The following is a 13,533-nucleotide window of genomic DNA, read 5'->3' on the forward strand; positions in this document are numbered from 1 at the left end:
ATCAATCAAGAACCTGGCCCAAACTGCTGTCATTCCAGGACACTAATGCAAAATTGTTTCCCATATATCCATTGTGTCTTTGTTTTCCTAGTCAACCAATAAACACCATCATCATGGGTTTGATGCAGACCGAGATGCCAAGAAAATACATAGCGCCTGTAAAGGAGCAGGTAAGAAAGCTCTTGGGTTTTATACAAAGGGCAATTTAAGATTATAAAGAGCATGTACCTAAACTTAGGGCAAAACAGCTGTTTCAACCAGTTTCAGGTAGTCTTTATGCTTTCTGTCACTTACTGGCTCAAATAACATGCACAGCCATGAAGCTTTATATGATTAAGGTAAATGGGAAGACAAGCAAGTTTGTTTCTCAAAGACTGGTAAGATCTTTGGTTGATAATTTCTTGGCTCCAGGGTATTAGGATAAACGTGATATTTGCTCCCTGCGTTAGGAACATCAAGCTGTAAAGGCTGATATGACAGTCATGGGGTCCAGCTAGTCAGGTCAGATTAAGGTCATGGTTATATGTCCTTTCCCAGGCCTTCAAGGACCAATCTAAAACATCACCACCTCCATATGCTCATCAAAGCTCGCTGCAGCTCCATCAGCTGAAAGGAATATATGATGGTCCTCAGTCTGCATCAGCGATTTCCAACCAAAAATACTGGCTCCCACCATCTTATAAGGTAGTTTAAAGTAAGCTGGCTGACTGTGCAGTGGTGTGAATGAGGAATGCACAGTGTTCATGGGATCCTCAGGTCTGTGGAGGTGGCAGTATCCGGCAGAAGAGCCAAGCAGCACATGAGAGCAATAAATTATTAATCCACTCCAGGCATTTGCACAATAAACATATATTTAAGGATTTCTTCCTGGTGTAGCACTGACATTGAGGATCAGCTAGTTAAGTACCTGAATTTCAGGAATTGTTCTTGTCCTATCAACTCAGCCCCCTCAAGACAGTTCCCCAGAGGACTCTCCTACTGAGGGTTTAACCCCACATTGTCAGATAGCAATGCTTTTCCTTCTCAAATTGGACCACACCTTCTGTCTCATGTCTAAGCTTGTCTTATATATATCGGGTGGTGATATGCAGGGATGAAAACACATCAGCTGCTGCTGAATGCAATATCGTCTGTATTTTTATTGTGCATACTGGTAGCTCCTCAGAAACCCTTGTTAGTCCCTGCTTGCAAGAGCCTGAGATGAGGCACGGCACAAAGCCCAGTAGATGGATGCAACAAATGGAAGACCACAAGGAGAGCATGGGGCAGTGCCCACCAGCATAGCACGCATGCATCAGCAGACCTGGCATACTACTTGATGCCTTTGATCAGCCATCTAAACCCTTGACATGCTATGGGCATTTTGGCAGTCTCCATCACGTGCAGGGTCATAGGTCCCTCCCGAAACGCATTCGCCATTTCAAAAACTGTCTTGAAGAAATAACGCCTGAGGCAAGCTGCTGGCCTTGAGATGGAAGCGCACCAGGACACTGTGTTAATGCAATAGCTACTCTATTGTGTCTTTCAGGCGCCCAAGTAACATCACTGCAGTCCTTTCTCATTAGCCACAAACATAACAAACGCCTACCAGCAGCTTTGTTTAGTGCAAACATCTGTTTATATGGCTGAGGGCAAAAAGAGTACAAGAACAAGGTCATTGCCTTTAGTAAGCTGCTTCCATCCGTTGAATGTTACAGCTCAAAGCTGCCCGAGGGATTTCTCCTCGAGGGGTGCTGCATGTTCAGTTCCCCTGTGGGTTTCCAGGAGATGCAGCTGCTGTGGTGCCCATCTCTGGGGCACCCCATGCTCCACCTCACTCTCACTTACTTTTGCCAAGCAAAACAGTAGAGACTCAGACCATGAAGGTTGGTTCCTGCTCATCTTCCTGACTCCACTTAGCACAAAGCACCACCCATTTTGTACAGGCTGTGGGTTAACGAAGCTGGTTTAAATACATCCTCACCTACCCCAGCCTCTCGCCCCACGCTGTTCGTTCCATTGTGCCAACACAAGTGTTCACACGCTTAATGAACTGGATCTGGTGGCTGAGCCCTCGAGACCACTCAAACAAGCATTGCCACAAAAACATGTATTTCAGCCTATGGGCACTGGCATAATCCTGAGTTTAGGAGCAGTGTCTGACCTTCTCAGACAGAAGATTCAATTACCCTGGTAAAATATGAGCGGCATGAGATGGTGAACTTTTATTTGATGGTCTGAACATTGTAGCTGACTACAGTTAAATATATCCTCCAAGGAATCTTATATGCTACAAATCCTGAAGTTGGCACCAGTGGGAATATATGCATAGCATTTTTTTTCTCTTTAGAGATGATGTATTCTTTCCTCTGCATTAAATAATTCCTATGCACAACTTATTTTGCAGGAACAGATGAAAAGAAAATTATTGAAATCTTGTCGAGTCGAACATCAGAGCAGAGACAACAAATAAAACAGAAGTACAAGGCTCTGTATAGCAAGGTATTCCTAAATAAATGGCCTCTCTGTTTCAAACTGCATGCCTGCTAGAAATATAGCCTGCTTTTGAAAATATCAAGTGCACAGTGGATTTAAGGAGGACACCAGTTAGTTTCTGATTCAGCGATTTATTTTATCTCCTAAATACTGATTATATTTCTAATCTTAGGCCTCAGAGTCTTCTTGATATCAGCCTTAACCAGATCAGAGCATTTTAATCAAAGTTGGGAGAGCTAGAAAATAATTCATAACTGAAATAAAAAATATTTCGGCTTGTGTTCATCTTCAGCACATTCAGAAAAAGGAATTAATGTAAAAGGGAAATTTTAAGTCAGAATCCCTCTCAGACCAGATGCAAATTCAGAGGAACTCTTTGATCTTACGTCATTATATTTGTGTTGAGTTTAATAGATGTAGTATTGTTTTCTTCTAGTGGTGAAATAGAATACATGTTGTGAAACTGGAAGGTCTCATTGGGTACTTGATTTCTGGAGGACTGCCTTAATGATCTTGCTTGTAAGAAAAATAAAGCCTCCAATATATTATTTAGATAAACAGCTGAATCCTTCAGAGCTTATTATTAAATTAGTATTTTCTTAAGGTTTACTTGTTCAGCAGTCATTAATCAATGTTAATAAGGCAACACTGAACCTAAAAACCTTCTATATGTAAAATTTACAGCAAGCATGATAAAGATTTTGATTACATAAATACTATAGATTTAGTTCTATAATGAGGATTAATAAAAATAGACATTAGAAATGAGCAGGTGCCATGAGAAATCCCTGTTACTTCAGCATGTAGCAACCCTTCTCGCTTGCCTGGGCAGCCTGAATCTCTGGGGAAGGAGCTGCGAGTTGTACCATTTCGCTCTCCTGCCACTCAAGGCGAGATTCACAGTGCGCATGTTGAAACTGCTCCAACACCGATGTCAAGCATTGACCTCCATAGATTAAGTGTTGACTTGCAATTGTGTAAAAGGATATTTAAGAACAATAGATTCAGAGCTGGGCTTCTCTTCTGTTGTTCTGAACTTGTCAAGTATTTCCCATACTACAGGAAATATTAATGGCAGATAGGGCTTCAAATAATCATCGGTAAGCGTGCTTGTCAGCATAGATACACTACCTAGTTCTTCTCCGGGGTCTTACTAAATTTTGAATTAAGTAGATCATTTCACAGAAGGTTGATTTTTCTTGTTGGTGGAAAAAATACCGATTGCTTGGCATCAAAGCACTTTGTAGAAATTTGTTGCTTTTTCCAGTAAGTCAATTTTAACCAAAACTGGAAGAGCAGTTTGGTAAGTCTGATCCCTTCTGTTGCAGCTCGTTCAAAGCTGGAAGTTTCTGCATTGTGTTTCAGTGTAAAGTCTCCTGTTAAGCTTTTAAAAACACTTGTTTGCATTTAATTAAACAAGGAAGAATCAAAACTGGACTGACATTGGCTGATACTTGAAGATGGGAGAATCATTTAATTCAATCTGAAAAAAAAGTTTTAGGGAATTTATTTTGCAAAACAAAGTCCATGTATTTAAAGGCTTTTTTATGTTTTTGTCCCTTTTTGGTACAGAAGCAGCTTTGAAATCATTGAATTCCCAGTAACAAATTAAGAAACCGTCTAATCCCACCTCAGCTTTTCCCCTAACCCTTCTGAATATCCCCACAGGATTTGGAAAATGACCTGAAGGGAGACCTGAGTGGGAATTTTGAAAAGGCTGTGCTGGCTCTGCTGGACCTGCCCTGCGAGTATGAGGCCCGAGAGCTTCAGGCAGCAATGAAGGGCGCTGGGACTGATGAGTCACTGCTGATTGAGATTCTCTGCACACGAAACAATAAGGTTGGGACATCATACATGACCTTCCTTACGTAGCAGGGCAAAGAGCTCCCCAAGAGCATCCTCCCCCCCAAGAAGGAGGAGGAGGGATCAGACCAGCTTCTGTGGCTGAAATGCCCGTTGTCAGTGGTTGCAGCCATAGGGTTGCCGTACCAGGGCTGAAATTCTTGCAGGGGTTAAGAGCTGTATAATTCAAATTGCTTCCTTGGTCCGACTCATATCTTCTATGGATGGCACAGAGGTAATACTGATGATAGAGAAATCCCCAGGTCCCTGTTAAAGGCAGCTTTGGCAGTGCTCTGACCATTCAGAGGCGGCTCCTGTCAGGTACAGGAACATGATTCTCTTCAATAAGCCCTTTAGCTTATGCCTAAATGCAAGTGAAACCAGAGGGATGCCTGCACGAGTCAGGCATCCCTTGAATTGCTGTCCTGAACCGGGCTGGGTTTGAGTTGTGTCTCTGCACTGTGGTGAGTCCCAGAATGAGAGGGGAATGGGAATTCAGCTTCTCCTGCCTCCACGCCTGGTATAACACGGGCATGGTACTGACTTGACGGGGGGTTGTTTGCCTATTTATTTATTAATTGATTTTATTTATTTATAGAAATATATTCCTTATTTATTAATTTGCTTATGTATTTATTTGATTTATTTGCCTAGGAAATTGTAAATATAAAGGAGGCATACAAACGGCGTAAGTAGTATTGTCTTTCAACACCTTCATTTAATGCCTTTATCACTGGGTGAACCCTCACAGATTTTTTTTCTCCACAGTCTTTGATAGGGATCTAGAGTCTGATGTTAAAAGTGACACAAGTGGCTCCCTACAGAATATATTAGTCACTGTGCTAGAGGTAAGGCTGGGGGTTTTCCTCTTATACATCTATCTGATAGAGATATTTCCTTTTCTCTATCCTGTCTAGCCTGGGTAATCATAATAAGTATTAACTGGTATTTATAACAATGTGATTATGATATATAATACAATAATGAGGTAATTATAATAAGCAAAAGGCATTCTGCAGGATAAGAGCCTTCTAGATAGCTTTTTAATATAACTAAAGAGGTTATATAAAATCAGAAGTAATGTTATAAATTCCAATAATTTAAAGACAACAGCATTGTTTTATTACTAATTATACCACAGGTAATGGCTAGAATACCCACTCAAGGTCATGGCTACATAATGCTGAATTTGGCCTAAAACAAACAAATTCTGATTTCCATCTCAGCTGAGGAATTTACAATTTAGATAAATACAGAAAAAGAAAGAGATGGCTGTTAATTTTCCGTTCACAAAAAAAAAAAACTTTTCCAGTAGGACACACTTTATTTTAAACCAGCTTCATAGAATCATAGAATATCTCAAGTTGGAAGGCACCGACAAGGATCACTGAGTCCAACTCCCTGCTCCTCCCAGGACTACCTAAAACTAGTATGACTAAGAGCATTGTTCAGATGCTCCTTGAACTCTGGTAGGCTTGAAAAAAATTAACATCTCTATAAAGACACAGTACAACTAAGAGTAGGATCACGTCTAGGAATGCAATGTGGTGGCCGTTCTGAGCAGACAGCCCTTAGAAATTAAAAGATTCAATAAATAGAAGCTTTAAAGACATAACATATTCTAAATACACCACAATTAGACTCTCATTTTGGAAGGCATGGATACATCTCTCTCCAACCTCTTGGGGCATATTTTCAGGAGTGACAAATACATATTATTCATAGATAATTTTCATAGGTTAGTCCTTCATAATTTGTACCAGGAATTACAGTGAATTACAGGAATTAGTGAATGCTCAGAGTATATACGTTAGGCAGGAAAATATTCTGCAGTTATCAGGGCACATCCAGCACCATGAAAACCATCACCACTTCACTGCAGGTACTGGGAACCTTTTTGCAGTAGCTGGATGATGGATACACTAACATTTCTCCTCAGAAACTTTGCACCTTGAGCCCAGGGTGCTGTACATACCCAGCAGCTCAGCCCTCGGGGTTGAAACCAAAGGCCGTGTTGGGGCAGTCCTGCCACAGCTCTGACTGCACATTTCAGCCCCATTCCCACCCCAACATCTGGCCACGCACACTACTAGTTCCCACCAATGGAAAAATACCTGCAAGAAATGGCAGAAAGCAGAACCAAAGGGCAAGGCAGGTGGGAAAGGGACCTCTGGAGCTCCTCTGATCCAGCCCTCCTCAAAACAAGGCTAACTCCAAATTCAGATTAGGTTTGCCACTGATTTTGTTTTCCACTCTGGACTTGTGCTGGCTGGGGGAGGGAGCGGGAATGCCCATGGGATGGCAAGGCGGCTGAGGACAAGGTGGGGCCAGCAGGCCACCCTGCCGCAGGGGAGCATCCTCAGGGTATGGTCCTATGATGTGCAGCTGCACAGCCCAGCCTTGATAGTCCCTTCCTGCTCCAGAGGCATCAGAGTTGCAGTCTGATAAAGGTCCCAGCACACAGCAAATAGAACTGGTAGATAAACCCTACCATACAGGCTTCACCTCTAAAGTCAGCAAAACCAGGGGCTGTGGTAAACTTGAGGACAGTATTCAAAACTGTACCACCAAGTCCCACTGTGCCCCATCACTAGGCGTTGTCAGCAGATGGCAGCAAAACTATATCCGAAATATTTGTGAGGGCCATGAGCTGACAATCATCCCTTCCACTATGAAAAGTCACAGGCACTTGGTCTGTGGTTTTTTTACTGTCATGTCCTTTCCTGTAGGCAAGCCGAGATGAGGACCAGCAGGTCAATGCAGAGCTCGCTGAGCAAGATGCCACAGATCTGTATAAAGTAAGTGCAATTCTGGAAAAATACCTGTTTGCCCTGTGCTGCACAGCAAGGGCTGCTTTGGGGATGACTAAACACACCAGCACAGAGGCAATGGCAGTGTAAAGAGATGACTGAGGGGGGCACAGGCTGGATCTTAGTGGATCAAGGACTCTGGCTGACTTTTTGTCTCTACTGTGAATAAACAAGTGCTTCAAAAATTAACATGCAATTTTTAAGGCAGGAGAAGGCCGCTGGGGAACAGAGGAGCTGGCTTTCAATGTGGTCTTAGCAAAGAGAAGCTATAGTCAGCTGAGAGCTACTTTTGAAGCCTATGAAAAGGTGAGTTAATCTCTTCTGCAGTGTCTGTTGCATAGGGCCCAACATGTAGTTTGCAGACCCCACAATGACATGTAGAGCAGGCAATCCCTGATTTGCCATTTTAAAACTTCTGAATGCTTTAAGAATCTTGGAAAAACAGTTCTATATGGCTGGATCCTGATCTTATGGAAAGACACATTAGGGATAAAAGCTCTATCTTTTTCCAGTGAAGAACCTATTCCCCTCCATAACCCACACAACATCCAGCCAAATATATGTCATCATGTCATTTCCCAGCCATAGCTGCATGACAGTGGGTGTCCCCACTCCTCCAGGAGGACCAGCAAAGGAGCAGGTTCACAAACTCCTGCCCTGAAGGAGGGTTTTGTTTTTCTGGTCTTTCCCTCTCCTTCTCCAAAGCAGAGCCTGACAAGGTCTCTCATCCTGATCCCCCTGCTTCACACACTCATATTGGCTGGGCAGAGGTACATAGAATCATAGGATTATAGAATAGTTTGGGTTGGAAGGGACCTTTAAAGGTCATCTGGTCGAATCCCTCTGCAATGAGCAGGGAGATCTTCAACTAGATCAGGTTGCTCAGAGCCCCGTCCAACCTGACCTTCAATGTTTCCAGGGATGGGGCATCTACCACCTCTCTGGGCAACCTGTGCCAGCGTTTCACCACCCTCACTGTAAAAAATTTCTTCCTTATATCTAGTCTGAATCTACCCTCTTTTAGTTTAAAACCATTACCCCTTGTTCCATCACAACAGGACCTGCTAAAATGTTTGTCCCCATCTTTCTTATAAGCCCCTTTTAAGTACTGAAAGTACATCTCCAGACTCTTCCTCTCTGCCCATGCTGGGCAGACAGCCTGTGCAGATTCTTTGCTGCACTGTCTTCTGTCTCCAAGCATAAGGCAAAGTAGGTAGCAGGATCCCAGCTGTCCGGTACTTCTCCCTGTGTCACCCACCAGGGACATTTTACTCATGCCTGGACCTGGAACTGACCTCCCCTAAGACGTCTCACCTGGAAATGACCTGTGAAAGTCAAAGCAATGGGAGATCCAAGGTCCTTCTGGCAGCAAGGTGGAAGTTTAGCAGAAACATTTATTCTCAGGAGAGGGTCACCCCTCCAGCCTCTGGCTCATAGTCCTGAACCTCCCTAGGATGACTCTGAGTTCATAGGAAAGCTGTAACCCTAGGCACTGAAGACAAAAAGAATTCCAGTCAAGGCCGTATTTCGGTGTCAGCACAATAAGGAACCCGTAGTTGGAAGAGTGTTTGCAGCTTAATCCAAGTTTTGGTTTGTTGCTGGCAGGAGAACAAAACCAGTCACTAACTGATTCTCACTCAGAGTGGCCCAAACCCTGGGAGTTCAGTTAAATGTTCTGATAGCCAAGCTACCTTGGCTTTTTGATTCCTAAAGCCAAGCAGATCAGGTTGCCCAAACCGATCTGCCACATCCTGCCTGGCTGTATTTGAATCAGAAGCGGGCCAAGATTAGAGCCATGCAGACATCAGTCCTTCTCTGCATTTGGAAAGATAAATAAGGGCCAGATCTAAACCAGGTTGAGGGTTTGCAGAACTTGAGCCCAAATCCTCAGCAGGTACCCCTTCCCGCATTGTACCTGTGGTCTCCCAGCTCTGACCTAGAAGTCCACTAGAGCCTTGAACCATGCAGGGCCATTCTGATAGGCAAAACAGATCAAAGTAAAAGGCTTTGAGGTTCACAAAGGTCAAAAAACTCAGGATAAACTCTGTTTTGAAGTGGCAGTCTGATTTTCCCCTTTCCTACATAATAATACAGGAACTCGAGAACAAGTGCAGTGCTTGTAAACTTTCCCTGGCAAGGCAAAGACAATAAGTAACAAAACTTCATAGAGTTGGTAAAGCTCCAAAAATTATCTTATTAGTGTGGGAGCCATCCAGAGCCTTTGACAGAGGGGTTAGCAGAAGCTCAAACAGTTTCTCCTGACTAGGGGTCACTCAAGAAGAAGCTGCAGCTTCTTTGTCCTAGAAGCCCTCAGATATGTGTGACCATTTGATTTGGGTTGTCCATCTCTTAATTGTTGTGTCTTACCTGGCTGCATAGATCTGCTCTTGGTGGCAGTGGATCTGTGGGCACTTACACCAGAGGAGAACTTAATTTGCCCTTGATGTTCTCCCGTGGAAAGGCTCTAAAGGGTCTGAACTGGCCTCTTGTCATTGGATCCTAAACCTGATGCCGGTTTCATGGAAGTGGGATGACACGTACAGACAACAGCCCTGATGGTTCCTTTTTGTTGTCCTTGTAGGTGTGTGGAAAGGACATAGAAGAATCCATTAAAAGTGAAACATCTGGAGATCTGGAGAAGGCTTATCTCACTCTTGGTAAAAAAAAAACAAAAAAACAAAAAAAACCAAAAAAAACCACCAAAAAAAAAAAACCACAACCACATCAAGAGCTTTCTTTTCTAGTTCTTGCCATCATCTGACATTGGTTGTTGGGGCTCTGTGTACAGCCTGGTGACAGACATCAAGATAGCCCTAAATTGAGCTGACATATCTGCCAGGAAAAGAAGAGTCAGTTTTCAGAAGTGATTTGGACCCCTTGGTTTTAGAAATAAAACCAGGTGTGTCTAGCAGCACCAGCTGTGTTGCTAGAAACAGCTCCTCTCCATGCAGCTAAATTATTTGCCCTCTAACACAGCGTGGCCACCTCCGAGCTGCCCCTGAGGCCATGGCTGTTGATAACTTCCAGTGGATGCCTGGGCACCGTCAGAAGTGTGCTACCCAGCCACAAAAAAGTACAGGGTCCTTGACGGCAATTTAGCGATGGGGATGACTGTAACTGGAATTTAAGGCTGTGCCCTGGCTCTGGTTAGCTTACTGGTATTGCTGTTATCCATCCAGATCTGGGCTCTCCCAAATCTTGCCCCATGAGCTGTGGAGTGAGCAGCTACTCCTAGAATAAATGGGCAAGAGGAACTCCAGACGGGCAAATGCTCATTCTCATTAATTTCATTTTCACTGTGGAATGGCAAAGTCAATGCTTTCCCCATGGAGACATGTACATCCCCATTCAGACTCCAACCTTCTCCTTGCACACTGATAGGGGATCAGTCACAGAATGAAAGCTCTACTAGCTCATATGTCTGAGCATAAACCCTGGAGAGTTTCCTTTATTTCTTCCTTATTTATTGCCTTCTCATTGAAGATGTATCACAAAGTGTAAATATACAAGTATAATGAAGTCTCTTACTGTTTTCTCTAGTCAGCTGTGCCAAAGACTGCCCAGGTTACTTCGCTACACTGCTACACAAGTCGATGAAAGGAAGTGGGACTGATGAAAAGACCTTGATTCGCATCCTTGTGACCAGGGCGGAGGTAGGGTTCCCTGCGACCTGTAATACCTCACACCAGCTCTGGGAGAAATACAAATGTAGAGGGTATGGAGTGAGTCCTGGTAGATCATGTGCTCAGTCAACCCATTTCAGCCCAAGGACATCAGTGGTCACACTCTGCTTTTGTACCCAGGCAACTCTAATTTTGATATTGCATCTACTTCTGTTTGCAAAAGAACTAAACCAGAAAGCATGCAGGCAATTTCAAGTGGAGTCAACTGTACCTGGTTAAAACTAACATATGGGGAGGTCTGGTCCCAACAGGATGTGTAAAAGTAAATTCCTAGTTAATTAATGATAAAGCAGCAGTCCCCAAATTAAGAACTGCGTATAAAGATATGTTGCCAATTCTCTCTGATTCCAGCAGGGAAAATCAAAGGGGGAGGAGGGAAGAAAAATAAAGAGCCAAAGGAGATAACTGTAATTTTAAAAAGCACGAAACTGCACAAGACATTGAGATCTCAAACACAGTCTTTAAGTCTTCCTTCCTTGTAAGCTTTGTATGTTGTAACCCCAGGGCTGTTTCAGTCTTGACGTGGAGGAGTTGTTCACAGGGAGAGCATATTTCTCAACGATGAGCAGTATGAGAAATTAGGCTCCAGGGTAGTCTCTCTGTTAAGACAAGGTCCAGTCATGATAATATTTAAAACTCCCAGTGATAAAGATCAGACCCATGCCAATGGGTGCCTTTTCACAGGAAATCTCGAGACACTTGTGTTTAGTTCTCCCCACTCAGTACCCAGGAAATTACTTTTGTGGGTGGAACAAAATTATCTTTTAGCCATACTCCTGGAAGTGCCTCTTCCCCTGCTTGCCACCACAGAGTAGCCTCGGGAGCTCCCAGTGACCCATGTGAGTTTGTCAATACCAAGGCTGTGCCCGCATGGCACCAGTGAGCACCGGGCAGAGATGCCCCTGGCCATCCTGGCACAGCTCCCCACAAAGGCCCATACTCCTCTTCGCAGCTAGCATTCCCTCACCACACTATCTGACAGGAGCTTACCTCAGATCCAAATGTTAAGCTGAAAGTCCTCCAAGAGTTTTAGACCTCCTGCTTTCTCCTCTCCTCCTCCCACTGGGTGCGGTAGACCTTGGATCAGACCCCAAGGGTCCTGGTAGGAGCAGGGCATATTACTCAAAGCACATCCCAGTCGTCTACAAAGGCTCTTGGTGTCTCCTCAGAGTGACCTGCCAGCAATAAAGGAGAAGTTCCAGCAAATGTACAAGAAGTCGTTAGCTGAAGCTGTCCGATCTGATACCTCTGGGGACTTCAGAAAGTTGCTGCTGGCTCTTTTGCACTAAAAAGCCATCAAGAATGAAGAGGCATGCTGAGCAGCCACTTCTTGATTAGTTTCCAAAATAGCATCCAAAAAATGTGGCATTAGCACAAAGAAAAAAATCCAATTTATTTTCTTTCCAGCTGGGAAATATGTTGCCAAGTAGTGCTCGACGTGAGGTTTATGTTATGGCTATCTCGCCAAATGTCCTTAAGCAATAAAGACATGTTAAAAAAAACTAAATCTAAATTGACCTCTTTGTGTTTGCATATGTGGAGGAATCTTCTGTCACTGTTTCTTCTGGGTAGATTTTCTGTCTTTCTCTCGTTCTGAAGATTATCCCTGTTCTTTCCCCAATTCGATGGGTGCCATGTCATGCTGTTACAGTCCTGCCAAGAGAAAATGGACACCAATTTCTCTCAGACCATTATTGCGGCTCTTCAAACAACCTGAGGGCTGTGAATTAATTATTTAAGTCAGGCCCTGATGAAAATCATGCTTTCAACAGGGAAGGTCAGAGTGATCGCCCTGTCTGAGTTGTCCTCTCAGCATAGTCACCTCCTAAATTATTCCATGAAGGAGATACAGACTTGCAGTCCCCGTCAGCAGCACCTCCTGGGATATGATGCAGGAGCACAGCTGGGGAAGAGACGGGGCTTCATGAGGTAGATCTGTCAGGCAGGGAAATGCTGTTCCCACAGAGGCAGAAATGGCACTCAGGGAAGCTGCCTGGTCTCCATCCTGGAGGTTTCCAAGACCTGACTGGACAAAACACTGAACAACCTGGTCTGATCTCATGGTTCACCCTGCTTTGAGCAGAAGGTTGCACTAGAGACGACCGGAGCCTGAATTACCCTGAAATCCTATAATCATATGAGAAGACAATGTAGATGAAAAATAACATGACACGGCCTGACAAATAAGAAGAGAGAGAGAAGTGTCTGGGTCAAGGTGATGGACTTGTGAGCATTTCTCCATGTCTGGCCCCTTCCCCCTTTTGAGTGACGCCTATGCAAGGAGAAGATCAGACCTAGATCCTCTGAGGTATGATGGCTGATGGCACCTAATTCCCATTGAAAATTTCTGAAACACTGGACCTGTTTCTCCATGCTTGTATCACTGTCACAGCAGTAGTACGTGGCCAACTAGTTATAGTCATTAAAGACAGAGCAAAATAAATTGGAGATGGGAAAGATGGAGGGCTTTTAGGAGTGATGATATGGGTGTCACACAGGTGTAACAGGATGTTCAGGCATTTTAGAAGCCTGAGCCTCCTTTGGCAACATTTCTAGCAATGTAAAAATATCGGGCAGATCCTGAACCTGAAATGAACCATCTGATTCTGGATTTGCCTTTATCAAAGGCATTTTAATGTTCAGACCCAGAAAGAGCAGAGCAGTGTACGGGATCTGCATATTTTCTTGTTGCTGTTGCCATGGGGCTCTTGTAACCAGAGACT

The 13,533-nt window shown here is 43.8% G+C and overlaps 1 protein-coding gene across 3 annotated transcripts in view; it reads left to right on the plus strand.

Moving 5' to 3' along the window:
* ANXA13 (annexin A13) overlaps nt 1-12,317 on the plus strand; it is a 31,993-nt gene extending 19,676 nt beyond the window's left edge. For all 3 annotated transcript variants that reach the window (XM_064442128.1, XM_064442127.1, XM_009501094.2), the window contains 10 exons: nt 92-170; nt 2,387-2,481; nt 4,144-4,314; nt 4,972-5,005; nt 5,086-5,165; nt 7,047-7,115; nt 7,332-7,433; nt 9,709-9,784; nt 10,668-10,780; nt 11,980-12,317. In XM_064442128.1, the coding sequence (XP_064298198.1) occupies nt 92-170; nt 2,387-2,481; nt 4,144-4,314; nt 4,972-5,005; nt 5,086-5,165; nt 7,047-7,115; nt 7,332-7,433; nt 9,709-9,784; nt 10,668-10,780; nt 11,980-12,099 (939 nt within the window). In that variant the 3' untranslated portion in view covers nt 12,100-12,317. The remainder of the gene's footprint in view (nt 1-91; nt 171-2,386; nt 2,482-4,143; nt 4,315-4,971; nt 5,006-5,085; nt 5,166-7,046; nt 7,116-7,331; nt 7,434-9,708; nt 9,785-10,667; nt 10,781-11,979) is intronic.
* The last annotated feature ends 1,216 nt before the right edge of the window (nt 12,318-13,533 follow it).

The sequence above is a fragment of the Phalacrocorax carbo genome, chromosome 2 (genome assembly GCF_963921805.1).
Source record: "Phalacrocorax carbo chromosome 2, bPhaCar2.1, whole genome shotgun sequence".
Lineage (NCBI taxonomy): Eukaryota > Metazoa > Chordata > Aves > Suliformes > Phalacrocoracidae > Phalacrocorax > Phalacrocorax carbo.